Raw genomic sequence first — 14,431 nt, 5'->3', positions numbered from 1 at the left:
AGGCCCAGGCTCATACTTGCCCTCTCTCTCTGCCCCTCCACTTCCTGCTCCCTAGGCCAGGTTCCACTTTATGGCCACTTGGGACATATCTGTCCTGTTGGTCTCCCTGGCGGTTGGCCTCTGGGCCCAGAGGAGCTTGTCAGACTCAGTAAACTGGTGGGTCTTCCTGGTGGCAGACTCGCTTGCCTCCTCTGAGTCCTATTCATCATATTTAGGACAGATAGAATGTGGCAGAGTGCTACTAGTCACTCCCTGTCCCCCCTCCCCCCACCAAGGTTTACTGGATGACCTCTGAGTAATGCAGGCTGAGAGAGGAGACTCGCCCTTGGCAGTGACCTATGACTGGCCCAGGGCAGAGCTAGGAGGTGGGGAGGGGCTCTGGATTGGTCAGGTGCAGCTCTGAGAACATGTTAGGTGTGCTGTCCGCTTGGAGAGTCTGCTCTTCTAGCTCACTGCCCCTCAGCATCCCCTGCCAAGCAGGGCCTAGTACTTAGGGTCAGCCTGAGGCTAGGGCAGGGGTGCCTAGGGCTGCCGGCCCGAGGACTGGGCGAGGGGCGTGGGACCTGGGGAGCTGGTGGAGGGTGTATTCTTTTGGAATTGGGGGGTTCCTGGAGGATGGTTGTGCTGATGACCAGCCTTGTGCTCCCCTCCTCCTGCCCCTGCCAGGCCTGGGCTGGTGGCCGCCTTTTCCAGTGGCCGCCTCTTCCCACCTCTCCCTGGGTGGTGCCTCCTGGGGCGGGGCCCCTAGCTAACACCTTCTGGTTGCTATGCCAAGGTTGAAGGCTGGTCTCACTTTTCCAAGAAGTGTCCCTTGACGACCACAGCCTTCTGAATTCACCCTGCAAACTTTTAGAGGCCAGAGTCCAGTGTGGCTTTGGGTTCTTCCCTGGCCAGTCCCAGGAGGCCTCTGAGCCCCCTTGGCATCAGGCTTTGGGCTGGGCAGAGAGGAGGCGGCTGCCTAGCTGGGGGTGACAGACTCTTAGAGGTGGAAAGCGAGGCCCAGCTGCAGAAACCGGCCCCTCTGGGTGATCCTGAGTTATTTTCCTCCAATAACCTTACTCTCTGAGCAGAACTGTACCCCAGTATCCCTGTCTGGCTGGCCCCGTGGCCGATCTATTTCCTCTCTGTCTCTCACTTAGATTGCCTGTCCCTGTGTTGTAAGTTCCTACCTCAGGGGGCAGCTACCTGAGTAAATGGTGCTTGCCTACAGTTCTCCTGGCCCCAGCCAAGCAGTCCTACCTCTGTCAGGTTCTCTTTTTGTGATGTCAATGTTTTCTGAGTCTGGTGGTGTAGCAGGTGGCTTAGAGGCCATTTGGCAAGAGGTGACAAAGATCTGGACCAAGGCATGGCCACTGTTGGAGAGTGGAGAAATTAAGGAGTTGATGTGAACCTGGGGTGGGGAGTGGAGTGGGTGTAAGGGTGATGCCAGGCTCTTTTAAATTAGTAGGAGGGAATTGCCAGGGGGCAGGGCTTGGTATAATGAGGGGCTTTATTACCCCAAGAGAGCCAGGCTGGAGATTTAGGAGCTGACAGCACTCAGGGTTCTGGAAGTTGCAGGCGTGGTGAGAGCTGAGGGTTTGTAGTGTGAGAAGCCTTTAAGAGAAGGGTGGGACATGGGTTGGGTTGGAAGAGCAGGTTGTCAGGCATCCTACAGGGGCTGGTCTGCTGGGGAGGTGCCTCCCCACATGCCAGCACAGGCTCTGTGGGGAACTGCCTCCCATCCAGGTTCTTGTGACCATCAGAGCATGGCTGATAGCAACATCACAAGTCAGAGCCTGCCCTGGTTGTATACTTGGGGCTAAAGCCCCTCTTCATTAAGGGGACCACGCCTTGGTATATTAAATGCCTAGAGAGGAGCAAACTCACTTTTCTCTGAGGGGCTATCTCTTTTGCCTAGGCTGGCATCCAGAGTGAGCACCAGGCTCCTAAACCTTGACCTTCACCCCAGGCCTGCCTCAGCTGATGACTGGGCTGGCCCTGGCCATCCCCTGTGCTCATGCCTTATCCTGCCCTTCCTCCCGTGACACTGGATAGAGAGCGCTCTGCTCTCACCTAAGGCTGAAGCCTCTTGTGCTTGAGGTCCTGCCCACAAGGACTTGAATGGAGCCATTGTGTCCAGTTTTTTACCACCCCTTCTTTTAAGTTGTGGTAAAATATATGTAACCTAAAATTTCCTTTTTAATCATTTTTAAGATTACAGTTCAGTAGTGTCAAGGACATTGTTGTGTGTCACTGCCATCCATTCCCAGAACTTTTCATCTTGCAAAACTGAAACTGTGCCTCCATTAAGCACTTACCCATACTCCTCTAGCCCCTGGCACAAACCAGCCCACTCTCCATTTCTATGAATCTTAACTCCTCCAGGGGCCTCATAGAATGGAATCATACAGTGTTTGTCTTTTTGTTTCTGACTTCTTCCACTTAGTATAATGTCCTCAAGGTTCATCAATGTTGTAGCAAGTGTAAAATTTTCCTTTTTCAGGCTGAATAATATTCCACTGTATGAATAGTCCACATTTTGTTCATCTATTCCTCTGTCACTGGACACTTGGGTTGTTTCCAGCCCCCTTCTTTCTTAATCCCACTCCATTCAGGCTTTTGCACAGCCCCCCAACCCAAACCTCTCTGGTCCAGGTCTCCATGATCTTGTCGTCAAACCCAGCCAGCATTCTCAGGCCCCCTCTCCCTTGACCATCAGCAGCACCTGACAGCCAAGCACACTCTCTCCTACCTGACCTATGGTGGGGGGGGCATGTTCCTCAGACACATTCCGGGATTAGCTCTGTACTCTTGGGATTTGTCCCACCTGCTGACCACCCCTCCTGTCTCCACTGCCTATTCCCCTTCTCTGACACCTCTGAGTGTTCCAGGGCTCAGTGCATGGGCTGCTGCTCCCTCTATACCCACTCTTCTCTGCCCTTGCTGAGCTCATCCAGGCTCAGGGCTTTCAGGGCCGTCTTTATGTGCTGAGAACTTCCTAGGTTCTCTTCAGTTCAGACTCTTCCCAGAACTCCAGGCTTCTTTTCCAGCTGCCATCTAGTCTCCACTCAGATGACACCACCATCCCCTTCAAACCTTGTCGTCTCCCTGGCATGGGGCCTGGCAATGCCACCCTTTGTGGTGCTCATGCTCAATCTCTTGAGGCCTTCCTGACTACTCTGTCAACCCTGCATCCCAGCGGTCCACAAGCCCTATTGTTTCCACCTTGCAAACTGGTCTCTAATCCAGACTTCTCCCCTGCACTGCTGGTGCCCTGGTCCCAGTGACCTCCACCTTCCCCGGGCTCTGCTGCAACCTCACCTCTCCACCTCGCCTGCCTCTTGCTGCCTACATCTTGGAAAGTCATCTGTTTAGTGTGGCATTTGGGCAACCTTTGGAAAATCTGCACCCGTGACTTCCCACCCACCTTCCATGACCTCACACTCACTTGCCCTGCTTAGTGTGTTCCTCTTTAGCATACTGTTATCCTTTCTCCCCAAGTATGTCAGCTCCCTGGGGAAAAGGCTTTCTGCCAGCTTCTTTTCCTGCTCTATTCCCAGTTCCTGAAACACTGTCAGGTATGTATGGAGACCCCACAGAACAAATACTTCCCCAAGGAAATAACTTGAGGTGAGGAGGCCTCCCCTGTACTTCCAGTCCCACCCCCTTCCCCCAGACAAGCAGAGGTGGAACAGGAGCCAGCTTTGGAAAATGACATGTTTTTATTGCTATGTTTGCAGTGGCTTTTAGCACAGTAAGAATGTCCCCGCTGGCCCCCCGCCCTTGCCTAGTCCCTCCCCTCCAGCTGATGTCAGGGTGTGGGGGAAGTCTTTCTAGGGTCCGCTTGGCTGTCCTTGGATTAGATATGACACAGATGTAGGTTAGGTAAAGCTGCTACATGGAAGACTTGAGACATGAAAAGTGTATCAGCTTTAAGCTTGCAGGTGGGAGCCAAGCCTGGATGATCCCTTCCCTGGCTGGTGCCCACCTCAGATCCCTGTGGTCTGCCCAGCCCGGGGGGCAGGACGTGGGTAAGCTTGAGCATGCCAGGTGAGCAGCCCCAGATCCCTGGGACAGAACACCATACCTACTTAACCCCATGACTTGTGGGCAGAGGGGCAGTGTGGAGACACCCCTGGAGGCCCCTACCATGCACTTTTCCACCTCAGTCTGGGGCCGGGGACTACACATGCATACCCACACAACAGACTCCCACACTCGACAGCCTGAAGCTCTTGTTTTGCCTATGAAAATTAGATCTATAAATTCACACTCCTTGGCTGGGGCAGAGGAATAAGGAGGGGCTCAAAGGGACTGGGAGTGGCAAGGAGAGGGACCTCGGAGCTGTTTTCTCTTTAGAAATATACAAGCAGAAATCTCTCCTCAAGTTTTTATAAAATGTGCAAAATACAAGCCTCATTTGCCCACAGGCACAGTTTACACCTGGTATTCACCTTTTGCTAAGAGATAGAGATCTATATATGCCCTACATACTCACGCACACATGCACTCGTACACAAGCTCACACAGTTGATATTGGTGGCAATTGGCGCAGGAACCAGAAGATTCCATTGCTGGCTGGCTCTCTAAGCTTCTAGATTAGGGATGGGGAAAGGGGTCTAGCCCAGTTAAAATACTCACCTTGGTTCCACTGCCCCTCCCTCCCCTTCCTCCCCTCTCCTGTTCTCTTGTTCCCCAAGCTGCCTCTGGGGTGAGGAGCCACCCAAGGGTGTGTTGGGCAGAGCCTGGAGAGGCAGCAGGCACTAGGGGGAGGGCAGGGTGTGTTGGGCAGAGCCTGGAGAAGCAGCGGGCACTAGGAAGGGCAGGCGGCAGGGCCTGGGAAGCAGCGTGGGCACCAGCTTGGTTGGTGGGGGGAGGCATCTATTTTTGGTGGGTTGTGGTATTTTTGGCATTTTATTAAAAATGGAAAAAGTTATTTTAGTTATAAGCACTCATGGTGCTTCCTCCCCTCCCCCCCAGGCAGACCCCAAAAGTGTCAGGGAAAGGCAAGCCCCCTGGAGGGGTTGGGGGCGCTAAAGCAGGGGCTGCTATGGCTACAAGACGGAGAGCTGGCACTAGGAGCCGGCCCTGTCACATGACGCTCTCTACCACCACAACCTTGCTGCTCTCGGCCACTGGGGTCAGGGTGGTCAGGCCCCTGACCTCCAAGTCCTGAGCTCTATACTCCAAATGGTGGAGGCCCCAGACAGGCTGTGTCAGGTGCTGCCAGCGCTGCAAGAGAAAGGGACATAGTGAGCCCCTGGGAGGGGCACCTGCTTGTCCTTGGCCTCCTTCCACTACCACCACCTGGCACCAACTCAGGGCCCAGGACTGCTCCTCCCAGGACACTGACCAGGCCCTAATCCCTGTACCAGGGAGACAGGGTTATGTGGCAGTGAGAATGGAGGTTAGGGACAGGCCTCTCCTCCCCCTGCCATGACTCTGGATGGCCAGCTTTCCTTTCATTCAGCTGGCCTGGAGGTTTCTGGTACAATCACCCATCCTGGTAGGAGGAATGGACAGCCTGGAGGTAAGGCTTTGACCCAACATAAGGGAGGGGCGGTGTCAAGGAACTGACCTCAGCTATGGTCCCCTTGGCCGTGAGGAGGCGGCCCAGCAAGTGGAGGGGCACACACAGCATGGAGGAGAGCGCGAGGCCCCAGCCCATGGCCTCGCCCCACCACGGGTACACATAGGTGTTGTTGTAGACCAGTGGCTCGGAGTACACAGCATTGAAGATAAAGATGCCCTGTGGAAAGAATCTGCAATCAGCCAGTGGTCCGAGGTGCCCCGCCCTACCCAGTCCAGCCTTCCTGACCCTTACCATGCAGACCAGCGGGGTGAAGAAGGACCAGCACCATTTCATCCAGGGGCACGGCCGGTACCCAATCATGCAGGCCACGTCGTCCATGAAGCGGTCAGCTCCTGGGGTGAGGGTGAGGCAGGAGGGCTAGAGCTGGAGACCCACCACCCCAGCTCCACTCTGCAGCCCCACTTACCCCTTGGCCCAGACCTACCATATACCCAGGCGACCACCACGCACTCCCAGAAGGCCTGCCAGAGCAGGGTCGTGCCACTGGCTGAGTAGTAGTCAAACAGCTGGAAGACATACATCCCACCCTGGGGACAGAGCCAGGTCAGGGCAGGTGCCAAGTGGCAGCCAGGGGCCAGAGCCAGCCCTTACCCTGCCCCCACTCACATCAGTCACCATGGAGAGGTCGATGACAAAGCAGAGAGCACAACAGAGGGCCACGGAGATCTCCCTTTGGAAACGGAAGTAGTAGGAGGCCGGGAGGAGGTCCAGCAGGCCTGTGATGAAGCCTTCCACACCTACAAACTGTGGCCAGGTGCTCAGGCCACGTCCCTTGCCCACCTGCCACCCCCTTCCAGCCCCCCTCTGTCCTGTACCCCTTGCAAACCTGACTGTCAAGGCCCAGCAGCAGCAGCATAAAGAAGAACAGGGCAGCCCAGAGTGGGGCCACGGGCATCAGCGTGACTGCCCGGGGGTAAGCAATGAACGCCAGGCCAGGCCCTAATTAGAGGGGGAAAGGAGCAGGATGTGGACACCGGTGGCCTATGCCCACTTCCTGTCCCCCACCCCTACTCCCTGATACCAGAACCGTAGATGCCATAACACCCTGTGACCAAGGACCTTTCCTCTCATATCAAGGCACTGCTAAGTGGCTCAAGCCCTGTGTGGGTGTGCCATACCAGGGGCTGGAAGGCTCCTGCAAGTCCTCAACATATCTCTGCCCATAGGAGTGGGGTGTCTGGTTTGGACTTCTGGTCACCATTGATGCCTTAAAGGCCTTCCTTTCCCTCTGCAACACTGGCAAATATGAGGCCATATCCCAAGGCCTCTGGGGGTGGATGGCCTGGGGCTCAAGCTCCCAGGTGGCCCGGCCCACAAGGCTTCAGCTTCTAAGCTAGCTGGAGCAGCTGTGCCTTGCAGTTGCTCATCCAGGCCTGTCTCTGGCCCAGAGCAGTGACAAGTTGAGTTTGAATTTTTTTTCATTTCTCAGAAGGTCAATTTGTATGTGCTTTCATGTACATGGTATGTTAGGAGAGTAGCAGTTGTTCTGGATGCCAGGCTGGGGCCCAGGGGTCTTTACCTGACTCTGCCACCTTGGAGATGTGCACGCCCTGCTCTGTGGCCATGAAGCCTAGGATGGAGAAGACCACGAAGCCAGCGAAGAAGCTGGTCCCGCTGTTGATAAGCGCAAGGATGATGGCGTCCCTGGGAGCACAGGAGACCCCGGGGGCTGGTTAGGCTGCTTGCTTGCTGCCCATGGGCAGGCAGGGCAGGGGAGCAGGGCAGGGGTCCATACTTGTAGCAATTGTTGTTGAAGCGATTGTAGCTGCCGAGGGCTGTGAGGGCCCCTAGGCCAATGGCATATGAGAAGAAAATCTGGGTCCCAGCATCTATCCATACCTGGACATGGACCAGGAAAGAGTAGATGTGAGGGGCCCTGTTGGGCTGGCCCCCTAGTCTACCTCCCACTACCTCCACCTCACCTGAGGGGACCCCAGCTTTGACCAGTCAGGCTTGAGATAGTAGATGATGCCATCCAAGGCGCCAGGCAGCAGCACTCCACGTACCAGCAGCACAACAAGGACCACGTAGGGGAACGTAGCAGTGAAGTACACAATCTGGGGGGCCAAGTTGCTCAGAGGGGCCCTGCAGCACCCACCACCCTCTTAGAAGCCCCCAGCATGAGCAGGGCAGGCTACGGTACCCCGCCAGTGGACAGTGTGTTCAGAGGTAAGGCATGAGGCCAGCCAGCAGCCTCCCCTTAAACTCCTCAGAGCCATTTCTCCTTCCAAAGGCAGCCAGGTGCTTGGCTGGGGCATTAGCAGCCCCACAGCAAGCACAAGTCAGCTGCAGAGGAAGGGGAGAGGCAGGGCCCTCCCCGGGCAGAGAATGGGACAGCAGCCTGGAGGCAGGTTCTATGTGTCCTGTGTCCCTGACTCCCGGTCGTCATCTGCAGAGAGGCGGGGTCCTTGGTAGCTGGGATTAGAAGTAGGCCAGCCAGAGACAGGCAAGAGTGAGACAGACGGCAAAGGCCTCTGCCTTCCATCCAAGTGGGACCGCCAGCTCGGGAAGCGGCTGCTCTTCAGACCCTGCTGGGGAGTGAGCCAGCCTTCCAGGGACCTGGCCATGTCCCACAGCCCTCAGAACACTGTCTTATTATGGGTCTGTTCACACATTTGTCTCCTGAACCTTACAGAGAGCTTCTGGGGCGAGCATGTGTCTAGACTCCACTCTGGGCCAGGACAGACATGCGAGAGAGAGCCATAGAGCAGGTCCACCCAGACTGTCCAAGCAGACTCAGATGGTGAGTGAGGAATAGAGAGGAATGTGGAAGGAGGGGAGGGAGCGGGGATGCCCAACACAGGGGAGGGGCAGCTGCTGCCTGGGCCTCTCCAACCAGAAGGAAGGCTGTTAGACCTGGATTTGGAGGGTGGGGAGGACTATGAAGCCATAGGGTGGGGATCAAGTGGCCTGGATTGAAGTACCTGCCCCCTCTTCAGGTCCGGGTCCTGGCCCTAACCCAGTCACCTCCTGTTGCAACAGTGGTTCCTGGCAGAGATTCCCCCCAGCCCTGCCCACCTCCAGCTGTACCTTTCCTGTTGATTTGACCCCCTTCCAGACACAGAAGTAGACCAGCACCCAGCAGGCCAGCAGACACAGGGTCACCTCCCAGTTGAGGTCCCCTGGCACCTCCAGCCCTGTGGAGAGCCGCAAGACTTTCTTCCTGGGGAGGGAGAACACATGAAGGCTGAATGAGCAGAGGGCAAAACTACTGGGAGTTGTCCCAGGGGTGGTGCTCCTCCTGCAGCTTTTGTCTGGCCCCTCCTGAGCGCCTGGGTTGGGCCCAGGCTCAAGCCTGTCACCTGGAGACATCACAGTGTGTATGCCTAGAGCCCGGGAGCCCCTGGACAAAGGTGGTGGGGCTAGTGGCTACCCCCAGCATGCATAGTGGTAGTTCCCCCTCCCCCAGGCTGGTAGGTATGACTGAGTGATAGTGCCTGGAGTAAGAAATGGTGCTGAAGGAGCAAGGCCCATCCATTCTAGCTCCCCTAAGGACTGGGCTGGGGAGGACCCCCGAGGGCAGGCAGGGCCCAGGAGTGACTCCTGCTGGGAATCCCCCCAGGGCCGGGCCCCACCCAACCCATGCAGACTTGGGCCAGGGGCCACATGTGGAGCTGAGAGAGAAGCACAGGCTGGGCCTGGTCCAGAGGCGCCTGACTCACTCCCAGAACTCGATGACAGGGGACCGGCGGTCAGCAAGCTGGTCACATGTGAGGTTGGCCAGGCTGGCATTGGCACAGTCTTCGTGGTGGAAGATCTCCACGCAGTCAGGAGTGTTCCAGGTATGGCCGCACGTGGCCCAGGGCAGAGTGGTGGTGAAGGACTTCACCAGGTAGTAGAAGCCCCAGGCCAGCACCATGATGTAGTAGGTGTTGCAGTAGAAGACAATCACCATGGAGGCATAGCCCAGGCCTAGGAGGAGAGCAGTTTCTATGCAGGATCTCTCTGGCCAGCTTCCCACCACTCCCCTAACATTCCGCTCCCTGCATCTGCTGTCTTCCCCCTCCCCACCATCCATCCCGTTAGGTCCTCTGTTGTGTTCCAGACCGAGCCCCGTAGACTATCCCTTGTACAAGTGTCCCAATGCTGGGCTAACTCTCCAATCTGTCCCTGGCCAAAAATCAGCCCCTGCTCCTGGCCTCACCTGCATCCTCCCCAGACCCAAAGCAGAGCCCCTCCCATCCTGCCCCTATCTGAGCATTAAGTCCTGTTGATTCCCTAGCCTCACACACCTGCCCGTTCTCTTGGACCTCACTGTCACCATGGCAGTTGAAGGAGGGCCAAGCCTCCACCTGGCCCCCCAGTGGCCTCCAGTTCTCAGCAGCATGGGGGGCTTTCTGGTGACCTGGGGCAGTGTGGGAGATAGTCACCCTCTCAGTGGGCAATCTCAGCTAGTCACTTCCCCTCTGTGTCTCAGCCTCCTCTGGACAGTAACAGTAAAACCTACCTCCTAGGGCCTTGAGAGACGATGGGGAACAATGCCACACACAGAAGGGGCTCTAAGGTGACCTTTGCCATTATTGGTTCTTGCATTCAGACCCTGAACTTTCAGTGGCTCCTATCCAAGCTCCTTAGCCTGGCCCTCTGGCCTTGGGAGAGCTGGCCCTGGGCAGCTTCTCCCACCATTGTCTCTTGCATCCAGCCACCCTCCACTCAGCCCCAGTGAGCCTGCTGGGCCTGGGCATCCTCACCCTGGTAGAGAGGCCCAATCCCCCCTCTAGCCCTACCCTGCCCAAAGTCAGAGTGGTCTGCATGGTCTCCAGCTTCCCCCTCATGACTTGGGGGGCCATCAATGGGCCGCAGGCCTAGTGCTCAGGCAGGATGAGATTTCTCAAGTGGGTGCCAGCCTTGCCCCAGCAGTGGAAAAGGGAAAGAGTGCTGAGGGAGAGGGCAGAGAGGGGCTGGCCCAGGGATGCTCACCTTTGAATAGGGGGCAGATGTTCCAGACGTTGATGCTGCCGGCCTTCATGAACTGGCCCAATGAGATCTCCAAGAAGAAAATGGGGATTCCTCCAACCAGGGCGATCAGGATGTAGGGAATAAGGAACACGCCTGAGGGAGGGCACAGACCAGGGACTTGACCAAAACTCCACAACCAGGCCGTGTAGGCTTGTGGCCACTCCAGCTTTCAGAGGGCGTGGGAGGCTGGGTGAAGCCCCAGCTCTGGGCTCTACCCCAGCCCCATCATAACTTCCCACTGGGTGAATCAGTGCAGGGGGTGGCCACTGACTCAGACGCCCCGGGTGAACAGCCCTGGGGGGGGGGGGTTGGAGTATTGAGTGGGAACTGTGGCCCAGCTCCCTAAAGTGGGAGCCTTAAGCCCACAAGGCTTCTGCCTCCATGATTATCTAGGGTGACCTAATGGGTATAGCGACACATGTGCTTGCATACACAAGCCATCCCTCGTGTCACAGTTCCTTATTTGCCAGGCAGTACAGGAAGAAAAGGCGGTGAGGGCATGTGCGTGCATGTGTGTACGTGCACCATGGCTGGTGCTCAGGCCTGGTGGCCTTCCTGGTTTGGGCGAGGGCAGGGAGCCCTTGCCTTCCCTGTATTCACATACTGGCCTACAAGTGGAAAGGTCCAGGGAAGAGGGTGAGTGGGTGGCAGTCCTCTGCCAGTGGGTGTCTATGTGTGTGTGTGTGTGTCTGAAAATGTCAGTGAGCAAGTACAGAGGGAGACATTGTGGGAGAGGCCACCTGGCTCTGGAGGCAGCATGCAGAGCAGGGTCAGAGACCACAGGTCAGGAATGGGGGGTTGGGGGATCTGGGCCCCAGTAGCCTCTGTGCACTCTCCACTCCACCAGCTTCATACCCTTGCCCCTGGCCCAGCTCTCTCCACTACTCAGAAATCGGTCTTCACTGCAGCTTGCCTGGCTCTTGGTCCCAGCATCCTTCTTGTGTGTGACCTTGGGCAAAGGCCTTCACCCTGGGCCTCAGTTTCCCACCCATCACTCAGTCACGGTGGCTTTCCACCAAGCCCCGTGCTGCTTTGCAGTCGTTGGACATGCGTGCCCATCTCTGTTGCTAAGCTGGGCTGGGGCGGGCAAGCAGGCATGGGGTGTGCATGCAGTGTGTCCAGCGGCGGGGCGCCAAGCAGCCCAGGCCGAAGGCTTCCCATGCCTGGCTCAGGCACCCAGTGTTCCAGGCCCAGGCTAGAGGGGAGGGTGGAGAGGGGAGGGCAGAGGAGAGAGGGGAAGAGAAGAGAGGGGAAGGGAAGGGAGGGGAAGAGATGGGAGGGGGAGGGACAGAGTGGCCCATTGTGTGTGTGTGTGTTCGTGTGTGCACACGTGGGGGGCCCACACAATGTGCCACTTGTGTGCCTGACCAGCGGAGGCAGCCAGGGCTCCTCACCTCTGGGCGCCCCCCCAGGGGGCAGGCCTCTCCTTCCCACCTCAGTGGCCAATCCCAGAGCTCCAGGAGTACAAGGGGGCAGCCCCGGGGCTTGGGCCAGAGGCTCGCCGGCGCCCTCCCCCCACACACTGCCAGGCACATGACTAGCCTGGGGGTGGACGCTGCCAGGCTGGGCCACGGAGCGGCAACAGCAGGCGAGGGGCGACCCCTGGCCCCCGACTGCCCAGGGGGCCTTCCCCACTCCCTGGACTTCGACCGGGTGCCCCGATGGGGCGGGTGGCGGGCGGGGGAGGGTCCACTGCGCGGAGGAGCGGGGGCGCTCACCTCCGCCGTTCTTGTAGCACAGGTAGGGGAAGCGCCACACGTTGCCCAGGCCCACGGCGAAGCCCACGCACGACATGATGAAGTCCATCTGGCGCGTCCAGGTCTCGCGCGGAGGTACGGCTAGGCGGCCGCTAGGCGCCCCCAGGCCCGCGGGGCCATCGCCCTTGGCTGGGGCCCCGTCGGGCACGGGCGCGATCAGCGGGCCCTTCTTGTCGTCTCCGGACACGCTGTAGATGCCGTTCTCAGCGTTCTTCTTCGCCATGGTCCCAGCGGGTGGCGCGGCCGGGCCGGGGGACGGGTGGCGGGGGGCACCGGCGGCTTGGGGGCCCCGAAGGCGCGGGCCGGCCAGGGGCGGCCGGGCCGGAGTCGGGGCGGCGGGCGGGCGGGCGGCGGGTGGGGTGCGGGGCGAACGGGCGGCGAGGTCAGAAGCAGTCCACGAAGCACTTGAAAGTGAGCCTGAAGAATCTCATGTGTGTCGGGGGCCCGGGGGCGCGCGGGCGGCGGCGGGGCCCGGCCGGGCGGCGGCGGCGGCTCCCGAGGCTCCTGCCCGCGGTTCGGGAGCCGGCGGCGACTCCCGAGGCTTCTGCCCGCGCGCGATTCCGGCGGCGGCGGCGGTTCGCCCGGCCCGAGGCTCAGCCTAACGGGGCGTGGGCGGCATCGGGCGCCCGCTGTCTGCAAGCGGTGGCCGGAGCATGGGCTTGCGGCCCGCGCCCCCCGCCCCGGCCCGGGCCCGTACGACTGCCTGGCTCGCCCGCGGCTTCTGCTCAGGCGGCTCCTGCTCAGGCGGCAGTGGCGCCCGGGGCGCCCTCGCCCCTCCTTCCCGGCGGCGGCGGCGGCTCCAGCCGCTCTCCCGGCCGAGGTAGGTTCAGCGACTCGCCACCGCGCTCCTACCGTTCCTCTCCTCCTCACCCTGACCGGCTGCTGCTTAAGAACAGACTCCCGGGTGATGTCACTGTCGCCCCACCCCCCACGACCGGGCTGCTCCCCCTCCCCCTCCCCCGCCCCTCCCTCCCGCCTTCCCCGTCACTCCGCCCACCTCCTCCCGCCCTCCTCCGGAGGAGGAGACGGCGCTCCAGCGGGAAGCACAGGATGGCTGCTACCTGAGGCCCCCGTCAGCACCTCCTCCCCAGAGGCCAGTCTGCCCCTGTCCCCAGGTTCACCTTGGCCTACCCCTGCCCAGATTGCCACTCCTAACCTGTCCTTCCCGGTTCTAGAAGAGCCGCTTCCCTGGCTGCCTTCCAGCCATCCTTATCCCCGTTTCTCCTTCTCCTCCCCCTTCCAGTCTGTCTCATCTCTGGTCCCTCCCTGACTCCCATCTGGGGGCAGGGGCAGTGTTGGGCACCAGAGAGGGTGCAGGATGCTTCAGCCACCTGAAGGGCTGGGCCCAGCTGGCCACAAGGGAAAGGCTGGGGGTGGGGATGTCTGCCTTCAGGTGTGCTGTGGGGTTTTGCCACAGGTACCACCCTGCCTCTTCTTGGCATTCTGTCCTTCCCAAGGGGTGCAGCCCTGGAAGCTGGAGTTCAGGGTCCCAGCGTTTGGTGTGACAAGTCTCTATGAGCCTTTTAAGGGGACAGAGGGGAGCCCTTCTGGCTGAGGTGCAAGGCTACATTTTGTCACCAAGGTGGGGGAGTGATAGGGACCCCTGCTGCCCCCATCCCTGCCAGAACTGCTGGAGACTCAGGTAGAAGTCGGTTAAGACTGCCCCCTAGTGCCTAGTGGGTGTACAGACCCTTCCTCAAAGGCCTCAGCTGGGAGGTCCCAGCTCCCCACTCTTGACACTCCTTTCCCCAGGACCTCCAGGACTCCCCAGGAAGAACAAGGTTGTTCAGCTGCCTCTCCACTGGCAGCTGAGCAGCCTGTTTGGAGTTTTCCAGGGCCAAGAGCAGTCATGAGGGGAGAGGAGGAAGGGATCATTGTCCTGGACCGGTACGTGAAGTGTGCCCCTCCTTCCCCACTGCCGGCCCAAGTCCCAGGCTTGCTGCAGTCCCCAGATGGCTCATCCTGTTAAGCTAAACCCTCGGCCATCCAGTGGCTTTAAGAAGAAAAGCAGTTCCGGTTGGAGCCAGATTGAACCTGCTAGGTGAGGGAGGGGCAGCATCTCCACCTAGGCTGGCTGGAGGAGCCTCAAGTGGCTTATGGGGGAGATGGGTGGGATTGAGGAGGGCTTGGAGACCCTTGAGCT

At 59.1% G+C, this 14,431-nt stretch overlaps 1 protein-coding gene across 1 annotated transcript; it reads right to left on the bottom strand.

Annotated features, from left to right (window-relative positions):
* Positions 1-3,705: 3,705 nt before the first annotated feature.
* On the bottom strand, positions 3,706-12,535 carry SLC6A8 (solute carrier family 6 member 8). The gene is made up of 13 exons (XM_087813605.1): positions 12,250-12,535; positions 10,493-10,624; positions 9,235-9,484; positions 8,603-8,735; positions 7,495-7,629; positions 7,308-7,411; positions 7,092-7,216; positions 6,399-6,511; positions 6,179-6,316; positions 5,997-6,099; positions 5,804-5,904; positions 5,558-5,728; positions 3,706-5,211 (listed from the first exon to the last, which is right to left on the bottom strand). Exons 1-13 carry the CDS (start codon positions 12,509-12,511, stop codon positions 5,071-5,073), a joined length of 1,908 nt encoding a protein of 635 aa, XP_087669731.1. The 5' UTR covers positions 12,512-12,535; the 3' UTR covers positions 3,706-5,070.
* Between the last annotated feature and the right edge of the window lie 1,896 nt (positions 12,536-14,431).

This window comes from Miniopterus natalensis, chromosome X (assembly GCF_054644295.1).
Source record: "Miniopterus natalensis isolate mMinNat1 chromosome X, mMinNat1.hap1, whole genome shotgun sequence".
NCBI classification, from domain to species: Eukaryota; Metazoa; Chordata; class Mammalia; order Chiroptera; family Miniopteridae; genus Miniopterus; species Miniopterus natalensis.
This window is presented reverse-complemented; position numbering and strand designations above follow the sequence as displayed.

Coding starts and splice junctions, on each gene's coding strand:
- SLC6A8 (XM_087813605.1), bottom strand. CDS start 12,511: ATGGCGAAGAAGAACGCTGAGAACGGCATCTACAGCGTGTCCGGAGAC. Junction 6,317..6,398: donor TGCTGGGCCTTGACAGTCAG/GTTTGCAAGGGG, acceptor ACCTGGCCACAG/TTTGTAGGTGTGGAAGGCTT. Junction 5,905..5,996: donor GGTGGTCGCCTGGGTATATG/GTAGGTCTGGGC, acceptor CCCTCACCCCAG/GAGCTGACCGCTTCATGGAC.